The sequence below is a fragment of the Psittacula echo genome, assembly GCF_963264785.1.
Source record: "Psittacula echo genome assembly, chromosome: 6".
Lineage (NCBI taxonomy): Eukaryota > Metazoa > Chordata > Aves > Psittaciformes > Psittacidae > Psittacula > Psittacula echo.
In genome coordinates this window covers 42,281,861-42,308,502 of record NC_137743.1, presented here as the reverse complement: position 1 = coordinate 42,308,502, position 26,642 = coordinate 42,281,861, and the positions used below count along the sequence as shown (strand labels likewise).

Genomic DNA, 26,642 nt, shown 5'->3' with positions numbered 1-26,642 from the left:
CACATTTCATTCCTTTGTCTTCTGCTTTCTTTAGGAACAATATAAACAGACATTCCCAGCAGCACAGCTAAAGAAACAGGAGTCGTCTAAGAACCTGAAGAAGGTTATTGCAGCTTTGTCAAGCCCCAAACCAACATCTAATTCACCAGCTCATCAAAAACTCACATCCCTGGAAAACAACCATTCTAATCCATTCCTGACAAATGCACTTTTAGGTAATCACCAACCCAATGGAGTTACTCAGAGCGTCATCCAGGAGGTTCCTCTTGCGCTTACTACGAAACTGAAATCCCAGACCAAGATCAATGAAAGTGTAGCCATTTCTAGTAGTGCCCCCTTTTCTTTGCCAGTAAACTTGAGTGCTTGTGGGAAAAAAACAACTTGTAACCGGACACCTGTTGTGGCCTCTACCTCTCCTGTGTTACCTGGTTCAGGAAAGGATAAAACAGTCAGCAATAATGCAGTAAATACAGTAAAAACACAACACCGCCTTCACTCAGCAAAACTGGTGGTGGAGCAGTTCAGAGGGGTAGACTCAGATGCCCCCAGCAGTAAGGACTCTGACGACTCAAATGATGATGACGACGATGATGAAGATGAAGATGAGGATGATGAAGATGATGATTCTGATGATAGCCAATCAGGTGGTTTAACCTTTTTAATAGGAAAAGCAGAAACTTTATTTTTTGAGTGTTGAAAACATGCATTTCCCACCATATTTTATCATAGGGGTAGGAAATTTTGGGGCAGCATGGCCCACAGAGTGTCCTGCAGATATCATGGAAAGTAGCACATATCTCACACTCCCCCATTGTGTCATATCCAAAATCATATTTACTTTCAGCTGTCCTGGTAAGACTGCTCCACAGGCTTCTGGAAAGTCTGTCAAGAGACCTGCCTTCCAGATCAGTCACCCCGCCTGCAGCTTGTATACTGCTTGTGTGGTGAGGTGCCCGGGAGGAGGATGAGATAATAGGCTGGTTTATATTTTAATTATTTTGGCAAGTAGAGCCCATCTGCAAGTGTGCTTTCCCAGCCAGAGGGGGACTAAGCAAAGGCCTTCAAATTGTCAAGTGGCAAGAACAGCATGTTTCTAGGCTTCATTCAGGAGCACAGTAGTCAATGAGCAAGATTAGAGAAAAGTACCAGGACAGTTTTAAGGGCTGCAGTGTTCATAGCTAGCATTCAGACTACTATTTTAAGGGCTCTTAAGCTATTCAGAAAGGCAAGGCCTTTAAAGAGTCAGTTGTATGCCCAGCCACTCCCTTCTCCTCCTTTGTGTGCTGATATCCCTTGGGTCCAGCTCCACCTTCATCTTTCTCTTTCCCCTCTCTCATCCACACACCTTGTACTAATCCTCTTTTTGTCTCAGCTGTAGTCCGTCTTCGTTTCCTTATCCTGTTTGCCCCTTACTCTCTAACTCTTCCTTTGCCCAGATTGCCATACTGGTAATTCTGACACTTTTCAATCTGTACCCAGTTTCATTGTTTGCTTCCTCTTCATGCTAGATTTCACATCCTGTGAAGTGCCCTTCCTGGCTCACAGGGGATGTCTTAGCTGTAGCTCATTCTAGGGTAAACAGTCTCTTAAAATGCTGCAGTGTCTGTCTCTCATCTCCTCATGAAAAAAAATTCCATCCGAAACAACAGTGCATTAGCATGCGGAATTACTTTATGCCGTCATATTTGTAGTAATTTTAAAGTTTAGTTAGTTAATTATAACCTTCTATTTATACTCAAGGGATATTATTAATAAAGAATTTCAGTCAGAGAAGCCTCTTACGTAATAAAGACAAAAGACTTTGCAAGTGTTAGAACTTAAATGTATTTGCCATTAGTTATCAAGTCATAATGTGCCTTTTGCCACACTTTTTTTTTAAACAGAGTCTGACAGTAATTCTGAGTCAGATACGGAAGGGTCTGAGGATGAAGATGATGAGGATGATAAAGATCAAGATGAATCGGATACAGACACTGAGGGAGAAAAAACTCCACTGAAACTGAATAAAACTTCATCCTCTGTGAAGAGCTCTTCCATTGGTCTTGCAGCTCATTCTACCCCGCTTAATCTCCAAGTAGCAAAGGCCCCAAGCTGTGCACCAGCTGCCTTATGTCCTGAGTCCCAGCCTGCAGTTTTTCTTGGGACAGCACCATCTTCTCTTACACCAAGTACACACTGTGGTATCTGAATGTCTTTTGTTATAGTATAGTGTAACATCTAATTGGCATGTGTTGTAAAAGTAGTTATAAAAGTAGTTTAGACACTGTTATTAGTGATAGACATTAGAAAAATATTTTTCACAGTAAGAACAAGCATTCATTGGGACAAACTCCCCAGGAATCTGGTACCCCGTCACTGGAGGTTTTCAAGATGTAGTTGGTCAGGGTGCTAGATAATCTTATCTAAGCTCCTTTTCCCATGAAAGGTTGGGCCAGGTGATCTTTTTTAGGTCCCTTCCTGGGGACCTAAAACAGCCTGGTCTGTTCTGTGATCTTTTCATGGGCTTTTGCAAGAGACATTAAAATCAGTAAGCAGAACTGCAAGTTCTCAAGACCTGAACATTACACTTAGTCCAGGACATTTTAGCTCATACAGTTATTTGAGAGAAGGTAGGATGAAATAGCCAAAATTGATACTTATTACATAAAAACTTTGTTATTTAGTCTTTGTTATTTACCATTTTATTGTAAACTAGTTATTTATTTTTAATTTCTATGCATTATAGTTTTCATTCTGAATCTTCTATTTCTGTCCCTGGGCAAATTTAATGACAGTATTTAGTTAAAATATAACTTTATTCTTTCAAAAATCTCAGTGGAATTTATGGATTGCATGCAAGGAATTATTTTTAAAAGGTTCATGAAAAGTACATTGCCTGCTGTTATATAGTGTTTATTATCCTTCATTTGATTACTAGTTTGTAAGATCTAGTAATCACTACTGCTACAGAAAAGAATGCATTTTTGAAATAACACTCCTCAATTTGCATGGTAACAATTAAGTTGTATATTTATTACTTTGATTTAGAATCTTGATATTTAATGGACATACAAGTAAATAGATTGTAATCCAAATTGTTGAAATAGAAAGTTAATTTTTGCTCAGGAGTCTGTGTTGCTTTATGATGCCTTGGAAAGGCTGATAGATTTTGCCTGTTTATGGAGGTGGGAAGTAGAATTTTACTTTGTGTCCTTGTTTTAGGTGTAGTATTTCCTCCCAGTAATAATCACCATAATACAATTAACATAGTTTTGTGTCCATTTTGCCTAAAGCTGGAAAGTCACTGAAGAGGTCTTGTGTCTCTTCTCTGTATCTGTTTTTCACTGGGCAGCTTCCCCCCATCCCATCCACCCTCCTTTTATTTGGACAAGCAGTTTTCCTCCCTCCACTGTGACTATTAGAGGTAGCAAAATAGTCAGTCATGTTAGTTTAAGACTGCAGATGTGTCCGACAAATTTGGCATCCAGGCATGGGCAGTGTCTGTGCTTTCTGTAGAGGATTATTGACAGTTGCTTCCAAATCATCAGGCATCTCAGTTGGAAACCTGTAGGAGGTTGGAGTTAGTTTCAAGTATTCAGTTTGATAATGGTACTCATGTCCATTTCCACTGGAAGAGAAACTACACAAGGTCCAAACTACCTTTTTGAGAAAGGCATCTTCCAAAAAAGTCTCTGTTTGTAGTTCCTGTCCTACAGTTCTTGGAGGCCTGAGAAAAGCATGAGCTTTTGGCACTCCCATGGTTTACCCACATTTGAGTAAAATCCCACATTTGGCATTTGTCTCTATCATATTATTGATTCAGTCTTCTGACTAGCACCAAACACATCTGTTTGAAAAGCTGGAATTCTGAAAACTTTCTGCATTGGCAGTTGACTGCAATCAGTACACAGTGCTCTTTGAAGGCTGAGCCTATTGTAATGTATGGATTTTTAAGTCACTCATATTTAATACACTCTGGTAAAGAAAACCAGATCTGCAAGGAATTAGTTTGGCAACATCTAAAGAGACTGTATTTTAGCAATATCTAAATAGAGTGCCAAACAAGGCAAGCAGTTAAGTATGGCATAATTAGGAGGGTTTTTTGTTTACAATTTTAGAAGAAGAGGTTAAAAGAAACTTAGAGGAAAATGTATTTCAGAAAGAGAACAGTTACATTAATTTTCTTGCTACTTGAGGTATGTAGTGGCTAGAATGAAAAACTGATTTATCTTTTTGGGTTGGGGATATAAGGATGAAAAGGATATTTTAGGTACGTGTTATTTTCATTTTGTACATTCTCTTAGGCGTTAATAAGAAATTCTGTTTCAGGTATTTCAAAAAGACGAAAAGTAGCAGATGAACGGGAGCTGCGTGTTCCTCTCGAATACGGGTAGGTTATGTATGTACTTGATATTCCTTTAAAGAAGGTAATACCTTCAGAAGTCAGTTGGTAAAGAAATGACAATTTAAATATTTTTGAGGCTATTTAATAAGTAAGGGTTTCAGTGATTTAGATTTCCAGCTCACAGTGACTGGATTTTTTTAAAGTGTAAACATATTCTATATGTTAGATCTGAACTAGTATAGACTCCACATAACTCCCTGAATTGTAGTACTAAGCTGTTTAAAATGTAGTGATATGTAAGTAGCTTGATATAAGTAAATCCATATATAGTCAGTTTGGACAAACTACATAATAACAACTTTTTTTGTCTATTTGATGTATGATATTCTTGACACATTTTACATATGTGCCATTTTCCTTTCTTTGTAAAAATTTTTAGTTGACATTAATTGCTTGATTTAAAAATACCCACAAATGTATTGTTGTATGCAACTATTTCATATTACTGTAGCTGGCAAAGAGAAACTCGAATCAGAAACTTCAGTGGTCGTCTTCAAGGAGAAGTAGCGTATTTTGCACCTTGCGGAAAGAAGCTGAGACAGTATCCAGAAGTAGTAAAGGTACATTCCTTTTTTTAACTTCTGTGTTCTAATGCTACTAAGCATGCTTGCAATTAAAAAAAAATGCTTTTTTCCCCTCCAATATTTCAAAATATCCTGTGATGAGAGGTGTAATGTATCTCAGTTTGTTACTGATTTGATCTCCTATAAATGCATATCCCTTTTATAGAATATTCGAAACATTACAATCACAGTTAGCTGTACATCAAAGCTGGGTTGTAATTATTTACAAGCTGAAGTGGAAAAATATGTGATTTTTTCAGTATCTCAGCAGAAATGGAATAATGGATATCTCAAGGGACAATTTCAGCTTCAGTGCAAAAATAGGAGTGGGTGACTTCTATGAAGCCAGAGATGGACCGCAGGTATCCACTTTTTAAAAAGTAAAGTCTTTGATCCAAGGAACATTAACTTACATTTAGGTGAAGTAATTTTTGCCACGATCTGAAGCATTACCTGTTTTTTAGCTAATTCTTTCTAAAAATTGTGTGTATTTCTTAATAGTAGTTATATTGAGATGCCGAGAGCTTGATCCTGGGCAGTGTTGAAAACCACTCCTTTCAGAGATTTTATTAGGAGGTTGCAGGAGTTTGGCGTGCCTTATGATCAGCTCTGAGCCTGGATTTATCTGGGATGAAAGAACTCTGAGCTACATATTTTATCATAGTGTTCAGATTTTTCTGACTAAAATGCTATTTCTTCCTTTACTGTATAAACTTAATATTGATAGTAATTTATGTGTATGCCTCAAATCATACTGTTTTCATGTTTTCACGTGCGTAGTATATATATGTGTGTGTGTGTGTATAAATACGTGTTTAGATACAAGTGTTTCCTTTATCGCTAGTATCATCTGAGCTTCCTGAAGCATATTTTTACAGGAAGTAAAATGCTGGGTTATGCCAGTTACTCTTTACATTAGTAGAACTGTTACACTTTGTGTAGATAAACCACACAAGGATAAATAAAATAAGAATTTTAAGGAAATGAGTGCTGAGTTTTTGCCGTGCTATGTTACTGTGTTTTAGTCATGTTGCCGTTACTTCAGGATGTGCATGAAAGTTTTTGTACTTCTGTCAGTGAATATATTTGCTTCTTTAAAGTATGAGTATTTTGTCGCTACAGGAATGTGGACAGACATCATTCTCTCAGCAAGCTTGAATTCAGGCTCTAGTTAAGCCTTATGTCCTTGTGATGCTCTGTAGAAATACATAATATTTACATAGTATAGATTTGAAAGCTGGGTTCATAGTAATCAGCTACTTCCTAGACAGTGTTTCATGATTCCTGGATTACCAGGAGTAAAACCTTGCTAAACCTTCTTCATGTTTGGCCTTTATAATACAACAGTTACAAGTTCATGTGATGTGAACTTCATTATATACCTGAATGGCTTGATAAAAATAATTCCTTTAATTAATAATTCCTTATACTGTGAACACAATGTAATGTCAGGGTGTCTGCTGGCTTTTTACCTTGTTACCTTTTCTGTGTCTGTTGCCCAGATTGCTTCATTAGTCTTGTCCCCTTCTCTAGCTATATTCATGAGCTGATTTGCAGATTTTTCCCTTCAGTACTAACACACTTCACAATAAAGGCATTGGGAGGGCAGGTTTCTGTACAGAGTTGGCAATATGAATATTAAATTGCTGTACAACTCACTAGAGTTTCTACTTGTCCGGTTTGTGGTAGACTCCACTGAGAATTGGCTAGACAAAGGAAAAGTTGGTGGTTTTTTTTTGTTTTGTTCTTGTGGTGTTTTTTGTGGTGTGGTTTTGTTGTTGTTGTTGTTGTTGTTGTTGTTGTTGATGTGTTTTTTAAGAAAAAAAGCCTGAGAGTAGCTGTTTCAGATGTGCTAAAATGATATGTATGATGTTTCAAATGAGGATATTATAATGTAAACAGTTGAACTACACTCAGGCTGATAGTACACACTTAGTAACACAGTATGTGATAGTGATACTTCCATGAAGAGAATTTGCACCCTTTTTACTGAAGATTTTTGAATTGTCCGGCTGCAAAACAAGATGGGATAATAATATCTTCATACATGTCTGGAGATGACTCCAGGAATTTTATTTCTGTTTTTGTTGTAATTTCAATTATTGCATATAGCCTTTCATGGTTACTGTTCCCTTTCTTCGTTATGTATTTATGTCATCTTTTGGGACATGCAGCATGCATCCAGATTGACTGGGTAAGTTTCATAAAGCTCAAAGGTGGAAAAAGATGCAAAGAAAACTATTTAAGGGTTAAATCAGTTATAGTGAAGAATTTACCCATAGCAAGCCAAAAATGTATGGATTACCCACTTCTGATGGTGCCTGTAAAAAAGTACTTGTGCTTAAATAAAGCAACCAGATATTAGAGGTTATTCAAAGCAGTGATTAACTGCTTTAAAGAAGAAGCATATCTGGCACAAGCGGGCCATGAAATATTAGGGTTAGAGGAATGTTTGGCAAATGTGGAAATTCAGTGACCCGGCCTGGAGGCTTTAACCTGCTGTGGTTTACAGAGATCAGTGTGAATGTGATTTGGGGTGATGGTGAGAGCACACAGATCCTTATGAATTTGAGTAATACGGATAGGAATACCGAACCACGTAATACTGAGCTGTGCCGTAAGATTGCATCTTGCTGGCTTTGATTAATGTACGACAGCAAGAGTATCCATCATAGAGTGTTTGATGTTGGAAGGGACCTCTGGAAGTCACGTTATCCAAACCACCTGCTCAGGAGGGGTCACCTAGAGCCAGTTACCCATGAATGTGTCCAGACAGCTGTTGAAAATCTCTAAGGTGGTAGACTCCACAGCTTCCCTAGGCCACCTGTTCCAGTTCTTCATCACTGCCCCAGTCACAAAGCATTCCCTAATTTTCAGAGGGAACCTCCTGTGTTTCAGTTTGTGCCAGTTACCTCTTATCCTGTCACTGGGCACCTCTGAAAAGAGCCTGGCTCTGTTCTCTTTGTACTCTCCCTCCAGGTATTATACGCATTGGTGAGATCCCTCTGAGTCTTCTTTCTCCAGGCTGAGGCAAGCTCAGCTTTCTCAACCTTCCCTTTCCATGGTCATTATGTAGTTAGAGAAAACTTGACTCAATGCAGCTCCATTCAGGTCCATTTTAGTTTAAGATGAAGTATCAGTAATGGCAAAATACAGAAATTTTTAACCTGGATTTAACTCTTTTGGAGTAATCATTCAGTCATGGTAAACATGGCATGAACTTTTTTTCCTAATAAGATTTTGCATAAAGCTGGGAAAATAATGTTTTTTTGGTTGGTTGGTTCTTGGTTTCAGTTTTTCCCAATGAGTCTGAATGCTTGCCAGAAAGGCATCTGAATTCAGGAACAGGAAAGGAAGAAAGTGCTTGAAGTACTTTCTGCATCTCCTTAGTGTCATGTAACTCCGATGTACAGTAGTCTTTCTCAGAGTGTGCAATTGTGGTGCTACCTCAGAACAAATACAGTGCATCTTTATAAGGTGTGAAGTCTACTTCTTTTAAGCCAATTTATTAAGCTTACTGTTCTTTACTTGTAAGACTTATTCTGTGAATAAGTATTTAGAAGTCTTAAATGTTTATTACAGATGCAAAGGAAATACCATACAGAATAGCCAACTACAAAATCAGCTGTCATAAGCATTTGTTATGTAGTAATAATTACTTGCTTCCTATTCTAGAAACTGCAATTTAAAATATCCTGTTTTGACTTCTGCAGTAAGAAAACTTTGTTGTTAGCTTTTTTTGTCACAAATCTAAACTGAAATTAATGAGAATGAGGATATCTGCTTCTTGCAAAGTGCCTGTGGTTTTGTTCATTAGTTTGGTTAACAGACTTTGAGCTTGATTATGCTCGCATGAGTTATCTGGTCCCGTTTTTGGGAAATGTCCCGAGTACAGTACAGTATTGCAACAGATGGTAGATGTCTGAAGGTGAGAAATTGAATTTGGTTTTTATTTTGGTTAGTTTCAGCAATAAAACCCAACATTTCACAATGTTCCATTTTTTCTCCTAATGTTTGTGTAGCGAAGCATAGATCTTTATGGAAGCCCGTGATTTTCTTGTGTTGGGACACAATCCCCATATGTTTTCTTAGGAATATTGAAAATCCATGGAGTATCAGATTGTACATGCTTTTAATAGAAATGTATTTTGAGTCACATTTTGAAAGGTACCTAAGCACAAAATACAGATGGTCAATTAACTCTTGTGTAATCCTTAATGGATCTGTTCTGGACTACTTCTGTCGTGTCCTCTCTTAAACTTGTGGAAACTTGTTGCATCACAGTGTTCTTTGACAGGACATTAAGCAGTCTTCTCCACGTTTCTTGAAATGCCAACTCCTTTTGCTTATTAAACCTTCTACTACATAATATACATCCATGGTCTCTGTGGCACTAACAGTCTTGTAGACCTCTTGATCCTACTTTTTCCCTGCATATTTGTCATCATTAGTACTGTTAACTATGGCAGTACAGAGCAAGAGCAATTGCCATTGCATGTTCTAAGGTGCTTCTTGAGATACAGTGGCCTCTCCCTATTCCTCCCTGTGGGGTAATCCTATTTCTCCCACCTCCGGTACTTGTGGTTTATGTGATAAGATTTCCTAAGTTGAAGGCTGGTGTAGGTGATAAGTACTATATTCAATCTAGCTTACTTTGCTCAACAAACTGAACTGTGATAAGTTGTAAGATATAACCTAGTGAATTGAAAGTGCTCACTTGTGTGTGCTAACCCGCTCTGTTGAAGTGGTAGAGGTAACTATCTGCATTAAAAAGTCATTAGTGATGATGGATTGTACACATACTGTCATGATTCTGAAGAACTTGTTTTTAGGAACAACGCTAATAACAAAGCCCTTTGGAATATCTATAAACTAAGCGTGAGGCGTACTCTTGGGATGGTCTTAACTGGGAGCCATTCAGGCTTCAGAAAAGGTTACTCTGCAGATACAGATAGCTTCCTTGGAATCTGAATGCGTGATAGCAAAACACCATTTCTTTTTTTGACTCTTAGGAATCATTTGTAATTATGGAGAAGGAGCAGAAAGAATTAAAAGAAATTGTCACAATAAGCAAATATGAATGTGGTTTATGGTACAGAAAATGATATTTCAGTATCTGTGTACATATAAATGTGAAAACTTTGGTAATGAAAATGTATTTTTTCTGAACAGATATTTAATTAGTGTGTTTTATAAGTTACCAATTTTCATTTTTGCTTTAGCAGACATATTGAACATGTTTTGCAAACCTTTTTAAGGCAAATGATGAAATAGTCCTGAATTACACCAAGCTTATATTTTTTTTCTCCACATTTTTAAAAAACTTGGAAAAATGGTAGGAGATATTACAATTCTGAAGTACTTGTGTTCAGTCAAACAGGATCAGACAGACTATGCTCCTGTTCTGCTCAGTATGCACAATAAACTACTTCTTATCGGTTAAATTAAAGCTATTTCCATGTGAGGACTAACTTTGGTATTTGTATTAACCAAATATTTCAGTATCTATTTCTGATATTCCACAAAAAACCCAGAAGTAACAGTGGAAGAGAGAGTTGGCTATATTGTTGCATAGCTTGTTTAGTTAGTATAGTCAACATAACTTTGAGTTTAGATAGATTTTTTTTTAAAATGTATAAACTTCTGATTGCATCAAGTTAGTGCAGAAATTAATTTTCTTGCAGTGGATGATGGAGAACTAAATTGTGCTAAAAAAACCTTCAGGATTAAAATGAGTCTGTGTTTTTTCAACTCAGCTGTTGAGATCTACAGCACTTCTGTGTGTCTGAAAACATGCTCCTGCAGTTGCTTGCTATGCATGTCAAAATTTCTGTAAACACTAACAGTTGGAAGACAGTGACTTGTAGCTTGACACATTTTTTCATTCACGTTGAGCAGTGGGTTGTGTGAAAGCAGAGTAGTTGTTTTTTAGTTTACATAATAAGGGGAAATTTATTTCACCTTTTAAGAAGGGTTGAGCAATTTTATTCGGTGAGAAATAACCAAAAATAATGCAGTAGTGACATACTTGCTAGGTAGTAACTGTGTACGTCACTGAGTAGTTTTAAAAATGTTGCATAGCAGTACAGTTTACAAAAGGTCATAATGATAAGCTCTCAGTATATAGCTTCGGTGCATCATCAGAGCATTTACTGTGATTGTACCACACAAAGGTAACATCACAGCTCTCACAATTTATATATAAAATTATGAAAAAAAATCTCTTGCTGTATATGTTCTCAAGTATCTTAGATTTATTTTTCCTTTTTTTTTATGTTTATAATACCTGTTTGTGAAATGTGTCCATTAAAAGGGTGTGCAGTGGTGTCTTCTGAAGGAAGAGGAGGTCATTCCCCGTATCAGAGCTATGGAAGGGCGTAGAGGACGACCACCAAATCCAGACAGACAGCACTCTAGAGAGGAGTCAAGAATGAGACGACGCAAAGGCCGACCTCCAAATGTTGGTAGCACTGAATTTCTAGACAACACTGATGCAAAGCTTTTAAGAAAGCTTCAGGCTCAAGGTAATTATGTTACTGTTTTCACAAAGGGTATCAGTATGTAGAGAGTTAATGACTCTTCCGAAGAGGAGCAGTGTGTTTCACTAGGATAGTAGTATGCAACACTTTATTTTGGAAATTTATCACATGCTTTTGTTGAAGCCTTTTTCTTGAGATCCGTAGATGTATGTATGATAGAAAGGGAAAAGTGTCTCAAGAGCTTACTCTTTAGTTACTTTATTTAGATTTGTAAAATATAAAAAAGCAGACATCCAATAATCTGATTACCACTGATACATTTTTAAATTGGCAAAAATTAACAGATCTTTATTTTTCCTTGTATCAAGTCAAGCAACAATGGACTTAAAAATTGAGAACACTGAAGTTAGCATTTCTATGAAGGTTTTGGCTGTTTCAGGGAAAATGCTGTCCTTATGAAATCCCTGTAATAATTAGTACCAATGCTGAGAGTAGAACTTCAATGTTATCATGTACTGCTGTGTATCAACGGCATGAGGGCCTGGTTTTAAATAAACATCAGGTACATGACTTTTGAATTTCAGTTCTTTAGTCCATAAGTGTATCAGATTTTCTGAATGCATCTAATTCAATATGAACAATTCTTACAGCCCAGAAGTCAGGATCTTTGTTTTAACTTAAGACTTAACTTGCCTTTCATGTGCTGACTGTGGACGTGTCTGGGTAGCTACCTTGTATTTTGTGTTTTGAATGAAACAGTATTACTGCTCTGATGCTATGACTTAGACACTTTTTTCCTCCAAAAATAGTATTTTCTTTTAAGTAGCAAATATCCATGTTAATTTCTGCTGTTCTGTTCTGATATCTTTTAAGTCATGCAAATGTCTGGAATATGAGCTGCACTTTTATTGTGTGATGGCACTGTTTTATGAACTCTACTTTTTTTTTTTTTTTTTTTTTTTTTTAAACCAGAAATAGCTAGGCAAGCAGCTCAAATAAAGCTACTGAGAAAACTCCAGAAGCAGGAACAAGCTCGAGCTGCCAAAGAAGCGAAAAAACAGCAGGGTAAGTATTAGTTGTGAAAGTTTGTGCATGCCGGCAGATTATTTTGAAAAGTATTAATGAAAAGTTACCTGCCTCTTGTCATGTTCTGCTGATACTAAATTTTGCTTGCTTTTGTTTGTTAGCTATTATGGCAGCTGAAGAAAAGCGAAAGCAAAAGGAGCAGATTAAGATAATGAAGCAGCAGGTAAACTTTGTGATTGCTAACTCAGGTCTTAAATACGCTAATTACAAAGTGAGTGTTTTAAATCTAGTTTTAAAGAGCACATGGCATATATACTTAAAATTCTAAACTCCATAGTTGTGTCAGGACATCCCAATTTTGTCTTGTCTTGATTTAAGCCACCCAACATAAGTAACTGCTTACCAATATCAGTAAGAAATTAAAAAGCTGTTACTGAAGCACAGTGATGCCGTCTTCCTTTATTTGATTCTGTGAAAACAAACAGCGTTAAGTCTGTTTATGTAAATACTAGAATAGTGTAAGTAGCTTATTGGGTGATTCTGGCTCACTGAGAGGTTTTAGGTTGTGCATGAAGGATTGTATCTCTGTGTGCCAGTGAATTAATATGTGCTTTTAAACATACAAGTATGGTTAAATGCTGTCATAGCAAATACTTCCAACAACTTAAACATGAGCACCTGTGCATAACTGTTGGTTCCTTCAGTGATATACCAGACATCATCTAATACTAGTAAAAATGCTTAACATACATTATTAAATGAAAACAAATGACTACGTGGGGTGTGAGACTTGATGATAAAAATATATGTATAAACTTGGTCATTTTTTATAAATATAAATTTACTTTCTCAATATTGTTGTTGTGTTGTTTTTTTTTTTAATAAATAACTTTCTTCCTCTTATAGGAAAAAATAAAGCGAATCCAACAAATCAGAATGGAGAAAGAACTTCGAGCTCAGCAGATTTTAGAGGTAAAAATAATGGCTCAGATAGAATGTTGACATTTTAAAGGATGTTGTATTTCAATAATCACTCATGCTATTAGGAATGTAACTGAATATAACACGTCTGACAATCTGGACTTCCAAAGGGTAGTTCAAAACTGTGTCTTAAAGATATTTTTCTTAAAAAAGTCTATATTAACTGTGACCTTTTAACTTGTAAGTGCTCACTTGAGTTCCCAACTTTCTACACAGGTAGTCTTGTATTTACTAAAGTTAATAGCATGTTGGAAAACAAGTTTGCAGTAATAGGTTATTAAAGTAGTAGCACACACTGCTCTGTGAAGTGCAGTGGATTTAAAATACTATGTTTATATATATATATATATATATGCTAGAATGTATTGGTATACTATTCTAGTTTGCTAATGTATTAGCAAAGATAGATGGCTAATTTTCAAGTCTCCATTCATGGAAAGATTAATGGTGATCTTTTTGTGATTTATGTTGTTTCTGTGTATACTTAGTTAATAGCCCGTTGAAGTTATTTTTGAGTGGAACTTGAAATTCTGTCTTAATTTTTAAAAAGGGAATTGTGGATTGATGGATTGATTATGAAAGCTGCTTTGAGGAAAAAACCTGTTCCAATGTACATGATATGTAATGATGTTTTGAACTTTTAAAGGCACATAACTGTATTTCTAGTCAGATTATTTTCAAGTTGTGATGGTGCTGTTGTGTGACCTGTTTTGCATGCACAGGCAAAAAAGAAAAAGAAGGAAGAAGCAGCAAATGCCAAATTATTGGAGGCCGAAAAACGAATAAAGGTTAGTTTAGAGGAGCTCTAAAAAAAAGAACTGTGTTACTGTGCATAATACACATTCATGAATAAAAGCAGTAAATTTGGAATACGATTAGTAGATAATGAAACATAAGTTGAAACAGCATATGAATAACGTATGATAATAGAAATCGTTAGACATATGATAACATACGTATGATAGTAGAAATATGTGAATCATACATGAAGAGAAGTTTGTGCACGACATACGTACATTCATACATACAGACAATATGTCGGGAGACAGTAATTTTTGATGTGCCATTATGATGAGTTTTGCTTTCATGACACTTGGTTTGCATAACTTACAGTCCTTACACAGTAAAATTATTCACAGTATTCTTTTAAGCATGCCATATTAAAAAACTTTGTTCCTTCTTAACAAGCGTAGTCTTTTGTAGGCTATATGCATATAAGACTACAGAACTCTTACAAATGTTGGAAAATACAGTATATATATGTAATTCTTCTACTGCTTTGGCATTCCTGGTACATTTTAACATGGAACTCCCAACTCAATAGACTTGCTTTCGTATATACTATGAGTACTTCTTTGTGGTCAGTTTAGGGGTGAGTGGGAATTAAGAATTTTAATTTAGATGTGCATGTTTTAGTGTGGTAGAAATATACAATTTGGCAAGTAAATTTTGATAGGTATTTTAAATATTTTTTTCTGTTCTTTTGTTTAAGGAAAAAGAGATGCGAAGGCAACAAGCTGTTCTTCTGAAACACCAGGTTTGTATATGTTCAGTTGACCAAACGGAATGCCAGTTGTGAACTACTACTTAAGCTGTATGGGGGGGTGGAATCTTCAAAATATGCCCTTTTTAAATTTCTGGGTTTGATTCCTGCACAGATTTTCTTTCGCCTTATGATTTGTTGCTTTGCTTTGGTATTGGGGTCTTTTGGGGGATTATAAAGTGGTTTTGTGACTTTGTGATTTCTGTTTCATAATGTTGTGCCAACTCTTTCTACCAGGAGTTGGAGAGGCATAGACTAGATATGGTATGGGTATGTTTATTTTTGTACATCTAACACCGCATTGTGATTTGGTTGTGATATGGTTGTCATAGCAATGCATAAAATGTAGCACTGGCTGCTGTCATATTACATACTGCTGCATGGCTTTACAGCACAGTGCATTGCATACATCTGCTTGTCTTGTCTGTTAAGGAAAAAAAAAAAAAAGACATGTCTTGAACATGTATATAAATTGAACATGGCAATAAATGAATGAGGTTTTTAACCAGAAATCTATGTTACTGATGTCCCAATAGAAATTGGACTACTGTATAGAATCAGGGATTATTAAATGCAAAATTAATAGGTAGTCATTTGGATAATTTTTGCAAGCCTTGTCCCATTCACTGGGAATGAATCCAAACATTTTAAATACAATTTTAATTAACCTGTTTTGGAAATCAGAATGATGTCTTTCCTAAGTTTGTAAGGCACTGAGGAAATCAGCTTTCAGACGGTGGTAAATTCATAAGTATACAATGAAACATTAGAATGTAATCCTAGCCTCACTGAATTATATGATGAAATTTCTCTAGCCTTTACTGGGCCCAAGATTTATCCCACAGCTTTTCAGGCAAAATCCCCATACTTAATCCTCTATGGTACAACTCCTTAATGCATTTGGAGTTACTGACGTAATTTATTGAGGGACAGCCATCAGTAAATGCAAGTGTTGTTGCATATGTATGTGCGCCATCACTAGCTTGGTTGAAACTGATCTAGAGCTGAGAAAATTAATCATATTAATTTGTTGCTAGTTACAAAAATGTTAGTATTTGCAGTGTTTGAAAATGACCAGTTTAAAATTTCTGCTGAATTGGCTGTTGAAGAAATAAATTGCAAGTTCCCTAATAGCAGATGTAAGGTAACTGACCTGTTCCAGCCAACCATTATGCTTTTTGTTCTGCCAGCTTATGAAGGAGCATCACAACTGACCATAAGTAAATCTGTATGCTTCTTTTTTACACTGTCTCCATGTTCATTGCTTTACCTTTTTGCTTTTGATTGTTCCTGTATTTGCTTTCTAAACCTGAACTAAAACATGCACAGACTTGGCCATTCTTGTCCTATATTTAGTATTTATTGTGACTTGTCTATTAATGCTAAATTTGTTACTCAGCTTTTTTACTGATTTGAAAATGTGGATTAGTTTTTTTTCTAATATTACCTGCTTCAATAGGAGCGAGAAAGGAGAAGACAGCATATGATGCTTATGAAAGCCATGGAAGCCCGTAAAAAAGCTGAAGTGAGTATTAATCTCTGAAAGTTTCAACTTTTCATGGTTGCAGTCTGCTGTGATCTGTGAAAGTGTCTTCAATGCACCTGTGCATATAATTTCATTCCTATACGTGGCAGTGGCTGGATGAGAAGTAATAGGCACAAACTGAAATACATGAAATTCTGTTTAAACTCAAGAAAGCCTTTTTTACTTTGAGGGTAATGGTTGAATGGCACAGATTGCCCAGGTAGGTTGTGGAGCTGCGACCTGCTGTAGCTAATGCTGCTGGTGGGGGTGATGGCAGGAGAATGATGTGACAGCACACATAAGGGGATGGGAGCTGCGTGATTTCAAGAGGTCCCTTCTCTCATCATTGATTCTGAGCAAGAAGCCGATAGTTGCATAGTCACTTTGGAGTCCTTAGGATTTCCTGGAAAAAAAAGCTTTATTTTCTTTTCTTCATGCTGTTCATGTGTATAAGACTAAGGACTTTATCATACTGACTTGTCACATTATCTAAAAAAAAGTACATAATGGAATAGCATTGATGATGAATCCAGAACTGTACTGTATGATTGATGAAACTTTCATTAGACCGTGATAAACTAATTTACATCTTAATTAATCCAGAGGCTGTCTTAATTTTTAACCCTGATATTATCTTTAGGGGGACTATCAGTGCTAGGATATAATTGCTAACTTCGTAAACCTTACTTTATACGTATCTCTGTATCCTGAGACACTTTTAATCTCTGTATCCTGAGACTTTTCTAAACAAAGATAGCTAAGAAATTGAAATAAAATAACCATCATTATAGCATATAGTTGTCAAATAAATTGTTTTCTTTGACAGCTTTTTTTCTTAGGTATGCTCCTAATATTAAATGAAAGTGACAGTCCAAAAGAAAAAAATGAATAATACTTCAATGCAAGGAAGATTTTCAGGGTTAATTCTTAAGCTGACTAAAAAAGGTTCCCACCTAGATTTCTTGTTTGTAAAGAGAGAGGGACTCATGGGTGAGTGATGATTGGGGGCTGTCTTGGTGTCCTGGGTTCAGCAGTAGCAGTTATTTTTCTCCTTCTTAGTAGCTGGTGCAGTTCTGTGTTTTTGGCTTTCAGCCTGGGAACAACGCTGATAACACTGATGTTTTTAGTTGTTGCTCAGTAATGTTTACTCTGACCAAGGACTTTGTGAGTCTCATGCTGTGCCAGAGAGGAGGGGAAGCCAGGAGGAAGCAGAGACAGGACACCTGACCCAAACTAGCCAAAGGGGTATTCCATATCACAGCACGTCATGACCACTATATAAACTGGGGGCAGTTACCTGGAAGGGCTAGATCGCTGCTCAGGTCAGGCTGGGTGTTGGTTGGCGGGTGGTGAGCTGTTGTATTCTCTTCCCTTGTTATTTCCCTTATCATTATTATTATTGGTGGTAGCAGCAGTGGTTTTGTGTTATATCTTAGTTACTGGACTGTTCTTATCTCAACCCATGGAAGTTACATTCTTTCAGTTCTCCTCCACATCCTTCTGGGAGTGGAAGCGGGGAGGGAGGCAGAAGGGAGGGGAGTGAGTTAGCGGCTGTGTGGTCAAATTACCAGCTGCGCTTAAACCATGACACTTGGGCACAGCAATGACGAACTAGTTAAGTTTCAAATCATTAGTGATAGGAGAAAAAGCACCTGCAAAACTTCAACCCAGGCTATGGGAATAGCAGACTTATGGCTGCTGAAGGAGCTAGTCAGGAAGGTCCCTGTGGAATCTGCTTTTGATGGTAGTGGGATACATGGATGCTGGTCAGTTTTTAAGAGCCATCACTTAAGAGCGCAGGAGCAGGCAACTCTAAATTGTGGGCAGTCAAGCAAGGAGGGCAGAAGACCGGCTTGGCTCCAGAAATCTTATAGAACTTAGGTTCTAGAAGAAGGATATGCGACATGGGAGGACTATTGGGATGCTGTTTGCCACTGTAGGAAGAAAAGTTGGGTGACCAAAGCTCAATTAAAGTTCAGGCTGGCTAGTACTGTGAAGGACAATGAAAAGGGCTTTCTAAAAGATGTTAACAGCAAAAAGGAGGAACAGAGATAACATTGGTTCATTACTTGATGTGGTTGGTCACTTCAGAAATAGGGACGTAGAAAAAGCAGAGACGTTGTGTTTATCTTTAACACCATGATGTGCCCTGGGATCCTTGGAGCCCAGTGACAGAAGGCCATGACTGGGGTGGGGGTGTGATACAGTCCCAGCTGACTCTGAGCATGTTGGAGACTTGCCATTCCAGCTGGGTGCATGTAAATCTATGTCACGTGATGCAATTCATCCCAGGATACTGAAATGTTACTGCTGATTTTTCAGTGACACTGGAAATCTGGAGAGGCCCCAATCGACTAGAAGCTGGCAAATGATGTCCCAGTTTTTAAGAAGGGAGAGAAGGCAGATCCTGATCTCACTTCAGTGCCTGGTGAAAGGTTATTCTGGGAGTTACTGAAAAACATATCAGAGACAGTACAGTCATTGGCCATAGTCAGCATGGGTTCATGGAGGGAAAGACCTGCTTAACTGGCTGAATTTCCTCTTATGACAAGAACACATCTAGTTGACAAACAGATGTCAGTATATGTGTATGCGGGTTTTAATTTTTAGCAAAGCTTTTGATGCTGTCTCTCACAGTATCCTTCTGGACAACATGTCCAACGTACAGCTGAACAAGTGCATAATACGTTGGGTGAACAATTGTCTCACGAATGGGGTTCTAAGAATTCTAATAAATGAGGTCACATCGCACTGGTGGCCAGTCACCAGTGGGGAACCCCAGGGCTCAATTTTAGGGCCAGTGCTCTTTAATGTTCTCATAAATTGTCTGGATGCAGGAGTTGAATATACATTAACTACATTTGCTGATGATACTAAACTAGAAGGAGCTGTGGACTCCCTTGATGGTACAGACACCTTACAGAGTGTTCTGGACAGACTAGAGAGCTGGGCAATCACCTACCGTATGAAATTTAACAAAAGCAAGTGTCAGATTCTCCACCTGGGATGTGGTAGTCCTGGTTATATGTACAAATTGGGGGTGGAGAGGCTGGGGAGCAGCCCTGCAGAAAGAAATCTAGGAGTTTGGGTTGATGGCAGTTTGAATATGTACCAGCAGTGTGCCTTGGCAGCCCAAAAGAGTCAACCATGTCGTGGCGTGTATCAGCCACAGATTCTCTAGCCTGTTGATTGTCCCACTCTACACTGTAGTGGTGCAGCCCCACATTTTGTACTGTGTGCAGGTTTTAGGCACCTCAATATAAGAAGGACATAAAACCATTAGAGTGTGTCTAGAAGAGGGTGAGCAAGGTGGTGAAGGATCTCGAGGGCAAGACTTCTTAGGACTGGCTGAGGTCACTTGGTTTGTTCAGCCTGGAGAAGAAAAGGCTGAGGGGGGACCTAATCACAATGTACAACTTCCTTGAGGGGAGCAGCAGGCTGAATGGCTGATAGTCTGATCCAGTGTTGTAATGATATTCTTACTCTGTTATAAATCGAATAGTAAATATTTATTGCAGCTAGTAAACTTAGCAGGGTTAAGGTTTGGTTTTTATATTGTAACTGTAAATTAGTATGTTGGCACTTAAATATCCATATGTACTTCTCTTGTTTCTGTCTGACATAGAATTTCTGTTTGTCAAAAAGAAGTTGTAGGTAATGCCAGTTGTCTTTGAGACCTTGACATAGGTTAAGACGCAAGGCAATGAACCATTTAAAAAGCAAGTCAGGGAGTATTTTCCATTTTAAAATAAATTTACTGATTTTGTGTGCTGCTTCAGAGTATTTTGATTTTTCCATACAAGGTATATGCTGGTAAAGAGAGAAAACCATGGTTAAGCTGTGTCCCCCTTATGAAATCATCACGTATATGAGAACCTTCATTGTCAATACAGAGAGTGCTTGCACAGCCACAAAGCAGCCGTTGGGCAGATGGGTAATTCTGTACATGACTGCTTTTTTTTGGTTTTTTTGCCAGTTAATGCCATTCTGCAAATGCAGATGAGTCCTGACTTGGAGTTATGCAAAGTTTGGTAGTAATAAACTGAAGAGACTGGAGTGACCTCTTAAACTGACAGAGTAATTGGGAGTGATTCTGCATAACATGCATCAGCTTACTTTGGATCTTTAGCTCTTCTGTGTCCACAGGTGGAAAGCACCTGTAGTGTCTTCACCTATTGCGTCAGGTTCTTAGGTCATGACAATCACACTCACATAGGTCTGTGTATATGCACACGGTTCTGTGATCTAGAAAGGCAGCATTGGTATATGACAGATTCCATGCGTGGTTTCTTAATACTTTGCTTTCGATATCAGTTTCATAGAGGTGTGCAATGAGTTATGTAAGCAGGACAGCATATCAACACCAGGCATGTAACAGCAGAACCCCAGGAGTCAGGGATGGGAAAGGCAATGGGAGCTCCAAATTCAGCAGCAGCCCTAGCAGGGTCGAAGGACAGAGTTCATATAGTGTTCTGTAGGACATCAGTGTAGAGGGTGTTGAGAGAGAAGAGTAATGAATGCTTGGCTTCTCACTTGATTATCCCTGTATTCCTGTTGTACAGAGTAAGATATTAATGACTGTTTGATTTTCATATGGCATGCTAAGTATGTGGTAGTTCAAGGCCGGAAGCTATGTGTCGTGAAAAGATCAGTTGTGTTTTGTGAGCTGTTCATATCCACAATATGTCTAATGGGAGTTCTTAAACCATGAGTTGTCTAGAGAGGTTTTTCCAACTGCTGCTTTCTTGAGTGGTCTCTACTTTTAGCCAGATGACTATTGATGATACTAGCGTGTAAGTGAGGCCTTTAAAATTGGATGTCTTGAGTGTATGGCAGCTCTTTACCATATTTTCACTCAGTCATCTTTGTGAAATGGTTTTCCACAGAATCTTATGTAATACCTGTTTCCATGTGGACAGGAGGGAAAAAAAAAGTGGATCTTAGATTTGCTCACAAATTCTATGATTTTGTTCTATTTCTGTAGTTTTCCCTTTCCCTTTACTTGAATGCAGGTTCCTTAATGCTGTGGTAATTATTAAGATTACGTAAGTAGTGCTTTTCACATTCTTAAATTGTTCCATTGTAAGTACAAGACTTGTATTTTATTTTCTACCCTATTAATTCTATTTAAGGAAAAAGAGCGGTTAAAGCAAGAGAAACGCGATGAAAAAAGATTAAATAAGGAACGTAAACTGGAACAACGCAGGTTGGAATTAGAAATGGCAAAGGAACTAAAGAAACCTAATGAAGATATGTGCTTAGCAGACCAGAAGGTAATCGTAATAATGTAAACTTATTTTCTTGCTTCTTGTTTTTGTGTTATGCCATTGTGACAGTAACTTTTTTTCTCTTGCAGCCACTCCAAAGCATTCAAGTCTTGGTCTAGATAACTATTTAAAATATATGCAAATACAAGATACTACAAACACTGAAGTAGAATACGTTTTGTTAATTAAAAGTGATTTGTTGAAAAGTGACCTGCTTCCCAAAAAGTACTTGCATTGATTGCTTAAAAAATAAAACAGTTACACTATAACTTGTTTTTACAGAGGAACATGCATCATGTCTCAGTTCATAGGCACTAGATAGAGTTTTCTCATATGTGCAACTATTCTAAACTGCTACACAAAACAGTTACTGTCCCAGTCTTCTGTGTTCTTAGTTCTTGTCCTTCAGGACTTTACATACCTCAGCTTCGAGCTCTCTCTGTTCCAGAGAATTCCCCCTCCATATGTCCCTCAAGTATTTTTATACCACCTTACATAGTATTTTAGCTCAGAATAGAGCCTGAGAGCGTCTCCTGGTCAAAAAGTATTTACTAGTATCTTCCTTCCTGTAATTTATGAAAAGGTAAGCATGCTTCAGCTTTAACTTAAATTTACTGATGGGAATGTGAGGGAGCAGCTTCTCTATAGCCTTTACCTTTTAGCATTGTCATGCTGTAGGGCACATGGAAGTATCAGCCAATTTTTTTAGCTAGTATCAAAAAAGTTTTGAAAGATTTTGAAATAAGTGCTACTGAATCTTTCATAGTTTTTCTTTACTTTTCAGCCTTTGCCAGAGTTGCCTCGCATCCCAGGCCTTGTTCTCAATGGAAGCACATTTTCCGATTGCCTCATGGTAGTGCAGTTCCTACGTAACTTTGGTAAAGTTCTTGGCTTTGATGTGAATGTGGATGTCCCTTCCCTGAGCGTTCTTCAAGAGGGTTTGCTAAACATAGGGGACAGCATGGGAGAAGTACAAGACTTGCTTGTAAAACTTGTCTCTGCGGCTGTTTGTGATCCAGGACTTGTTACAGGTTATAAGGTAAAAAAAAAAAAAAAAAAAAAATATCTGTAGTAAACACACTGTGTTTATGAATGCATTCTTCATAATGCATCTTTGGCACCCCTCTGTTTGCATTTAGATTCTCTTTCATAATTCTTCTCTTTGGTGTCACTGTTCTAATGTTATTCAAAGACTGTCTATGCCCTGTCAGCCTTCCGAGAAGTTACATATTTCTGGGCATTTTCTCTACCCACACCATTTTTATTTGGACCTCTTGGAGGGTAGTATCACATCTGTGGCCACGTCTTTTATGCCACCTCCACCCCCTTTTTTTTCTCCCCTTTCATTCTTACCCTTGTGTTATATTCTCAGTGAATCTTGCTGTTTCTTTCTCCAACGTCTGCTGTCTACATCAAAACTCTGATGTATTCATGATTCTCTTTCTTTGTTATGCTTTTTTGAGCCAACATAGCTCTTGTCTACTCCAGAATGCTAAACAGCATGATTGTACAAAACAGTATTCATCAAGTTCCAGTGCACCTTTTTTCATTTAACTTATTTCATTAATATTATCTCTGTTCTTAAAAACTTAGTGGTAAAGACAGTTTATTACTGTAATCAAGATTTACATTTGAATAATTTTAAAGAAAAAATTCTGTTTTACAGTTTTTTATGTGAAAATGCAAACAAATCCACCCCACTGTTTTATAAACAATAATATAGCTTGCAGAGGAAAATAATACCTTAAGATGTGATTGCTTGAAATGTCTTTATTCTTTTTAGGCTAAAACTATTCTTGGGGAACACTTACTGAATGTTGGTATCAATCGAGATAATGTGTCTGAGATTCTGCAGATATTCATGGAGGCTCAGTGTGGGCAAACTGAGCTGACGGAGAGCTTGAAGACAAAAGCTTTTCAGGCACATACTCCAGCTCAGAAAGCATCAGTATTTGCTTTTCTTGTCAATGAGTTAGCATGCAGCAAAAGTGTAGTAAGGTAAGATTTTTCAGAAACAGGTCTGTAAAAACTATAAAAATGTTATAGTTCAAAATTACTGTATACACTGTGTTCTGTTTCTTGATGTTCTTGTAAGGAAAGCTGAAGTTTTCTGTGTTACTGTACTGCTTCTTACCATTATGTACTTCTGATATGATGGAAGAGTGGAGCTTTTCCATGTTTGATCTGTAAGTTTATTTTCAAAGCTTGCACCAAAATTTTTCCAGCTATTTTGGGAGGAGGAGATGAGATTGACTGCAAAGAAATTTACTAGAGATTCTAAGGCAGAATAATTTAGAAGAGTTGTAAAAGTCTTCTACAATACTATTTTTCTTGGTTGGTTGGTGGTGGTGTGTTTGGTTTGGTGTTTGTTTTGTTGTTGGTTTTTTTTTTTTGTTTGCTTTTTGTTTGTTTTTTTTTGTTGTGTTTTTTTTTGTGTGTGTTTTGGTTTTTTTTTTTTTGTGAGGGGGTGTTCTTTTTTTGTTTGGGTTTTTTTTTGTTTTTGTTTTTTTTAAAGATCTCTTTTGTCCAGATACTTTAGGGTCATAAGCTGATATGGCAAGCCTGATCTATCATAGTAGTAATTCGAGCAAACTCATACCTCATTTGTGGTCAGTAATATATAGCATTTGATAACTTTAAAAACCACTATGTTCAACAACTTTTTAAAACCCGACAATGTGCAATAAAAATTTGGGAAGTGCCTGTCTTTCGGATACCTATACTTCGATATACTTACTGTGGTAAAGTCTTTTATCATTTAATTGTGCTGTTTTGTTTCCTGGTGATTTCTGCTGCTTTTGTTATATTGTGCTGCAAAAGCAATCAGGGTTGTTGTATAACCAAGAGTGAAAGAGATGCTTCATTTTTTGCAAAATTGAAGAATAGCAGAAGTGGGCAGTGGAAGTGCAGTGAATGTACTGTGCAAGAGGGTTGATGTGCATTAATCGAATCCCTCATAGTAAGAAACTTTATCTTATTACAAGTTATGAAGTGTTAAGTCAGATTTGTAGAAATGATTATTCAGAACTTTAGTTTCTATATTTTCATCATAAAAACAACTATGACCTGTTAAATTGTTGAGACTGGGATGTTTCAGAAGTGGATGGTCACTGCAATGAAGCACTTTTTTGTGTTCTTCAGTGTCTTCAGTGGAAGGTGAACATTAGTTTGTAGATCATGTGGATCCTAGTTAGAATACCATAGATGTACCAGTGATAACTTTGCAGCTGAGGGCTAGCTGCTTGGTAGCAAATACTGCTTCGTGGAGGCTTGACATTGAATTAGAGCTATTGAAAGAAATGTCAAATTCTTTGAATGACATGCTTCTTATGGAAGGAAAGCTTATGTGATACTGTGAATAAAGGTCGCCTCACGTATGTACAGCAGTACACTACATTGCATTCCTAGTATTGGAATTTCCTGGCTTTAAAAATATTTATTTTGAATTTTAAACATTTCTCTAACATAGTTCTTTGAGACAAAGTATCTGTACCTAAATGTCTGTCAGAAAAAGGTATGTAAGCTCACCATTGATGGATTATTTTGTCTTTGACAGTGAAATTGATAAAAACATTGATTACATGTCAAACTTAAGGAGAGATAAATGGATGGTTGAAGGCAAACTTCGGAAGTAAGTTTTGTTTCGTTAAATATTATGATATATTGCTTTTTTGCATTTAGATATGCTGCTGTATAGGCAATTGATTCAGAGGATGAAGTTAGCTCACGCAATTACAGGTTCACCGAGAAATTGGTAACTGAACTATTTAATTAAGGTGGATGCAGATTTAGAATGTGCAGCACCAGTCTTTGACAATCTGTGAAAGATCTGTGAGACTCAGAGGGTTAGTGTCCCTCAGAATTGAAGCAAAGTCAAGTCCATTTTGTATTCCTTGCTAGAAGGTAAAGATTTTTTAATTGGAGTATTACAGGAGCTCTCAAATCACTGCTGATGTTATCAGAGTTTATTTGGAGCTACCATAATTACCAATGTTCATTCTATAAGGCATTTTAAGATGATGTGATTTTCATGCAACAGTTACCAATCAACTTTTGTTAATTTATATTATGTAATCATAGTATTTCCCATCTGTCAGTGTTGCATTGTTCCCTATAACTAGAGATCATACGTAGAATGCAAACTTTGAGATATTTTTTTATATTTCTGTTTAAGGTGAAATTGGAAATTTTAAAGGGTTGTCAGTTTCATACCCACTGTTCCCCAATCCTACAAGACAAAATTCCATACAGCAAGCATACTGGCTCCAACTACCAGGAAGCTAGAAGGCATAAAGTTGATGAATCACAGGGGGTAAAAATACATGGCCAGACTCTATTTTCTTTTTTTTTTTTTTTTTTTTAAGTCATCTTTACTTCTTACTAGGAATGGTAAATCCTTTCTTAGTCCTTGCTTTAGGTACTTGTGTTTCTAATCTCATGTCTCCCTTTTTTCCCTTTAATATATCTCAGAAGGAAGAAGTAAAGAAGAAGGACAAGAGGGAGGTAGAGTTAAAAATTAGACCAGTAAAAAGAAATTCTCTACTAATACTATAGATCACGATCTGCACAGGGTTAATGTATTTTATCTTTTAGGAGAATCCAAATACCTTTTCCTGTCTTCATCTGTGTCCCCTCTAAAGGATATAGTTTAAAAAGTGTTTCTGAAGTTCTAATGTAGCCAACTGTCTATTAGTGGAATGGAACCCTTACCTGTCTGTCTCATTAGGGACTGCTTAGTCTTTCTCTGCCTCCGTCAAACTGTAAGTACTTGTAGATCAAGGATCCTCCCTTTTCCTCATGCTCTCTTTTCTTCCCTTTCAAATAGTGGGCATAAATACCCTGAAGTCCCAAGCCCTCCTCTTCCTTCCTACAGT

At 37.1% G+C, this 26,642-nt stretch overlaps 1 protein-coding gene across 1 annotated transcript in view; it reads left to right on the top strand.

Annotated features, from left to right (window-relative positions):
* Positions 1–26,642, top strand: part of BAZ2B (bromodomain adjacent to zinc finger domain 2B) — a gene marked incomplete at its 5' end in the record, with an annotated part of 136,624 nt that overhangs the window by 89,437 nt on the left and 20,545 nt on the right. The window contains 17 exons of the mRNA XM_080621999.1: positions 35–215; positions 1,884–2,180; positions 4,309–4,369; positions 4,836–4,944; positions 5,208–5,309; positions 11,261–11,471; positions 12,399–12,491; positions 12,614–12,675; positions 13,359–13,424; positions 14,156–14,221; positions 14,926–14,970; positions 15,214–15,240; positions 16,436–16,501; positions 21,634–21,774; positions 22,535–22,807; positions 23,552–23,766; positions 25,325–25,399. Coding sequence (XP_080478125.1) covers positions 35–215; positions 1,884–2,180; positions 4,309–4,369; positions 4,836–4,944; positions 5,208–5,309; positions 11,261–11,471; positions 12,399–12,491; positions 12,614–12,675; positions 13,359–13,424; positions 14,156–14,221; positions 14,926–14,970; positions 15,214–15,240; positions 16,436–16,501; positions 21,634–21,774; positions 22,535–22,807; positions 23,552–23,766; positions 25,325–25,399 — 2,090 coding nt within the window. The remainder of the gene's footprint in view (positions 1–34; positions 216–1,883; positions 2,181–4,308; positions 4,370–4,835; positions 4,945–5,207; positions 5,310–11,260; positions 11,472–12,398; positions 12,492–12,613; positions 12,676–13,358; positions 13,425–14,155; positions 14,222–14,925; positions 14,971–15,213; positions 15,241–16,435; positions 16,502–21,633; positions 21,775–22,534; positions 22,808–23,551; positions 23,767–25,324; positions 25,400–26,642) is intronic.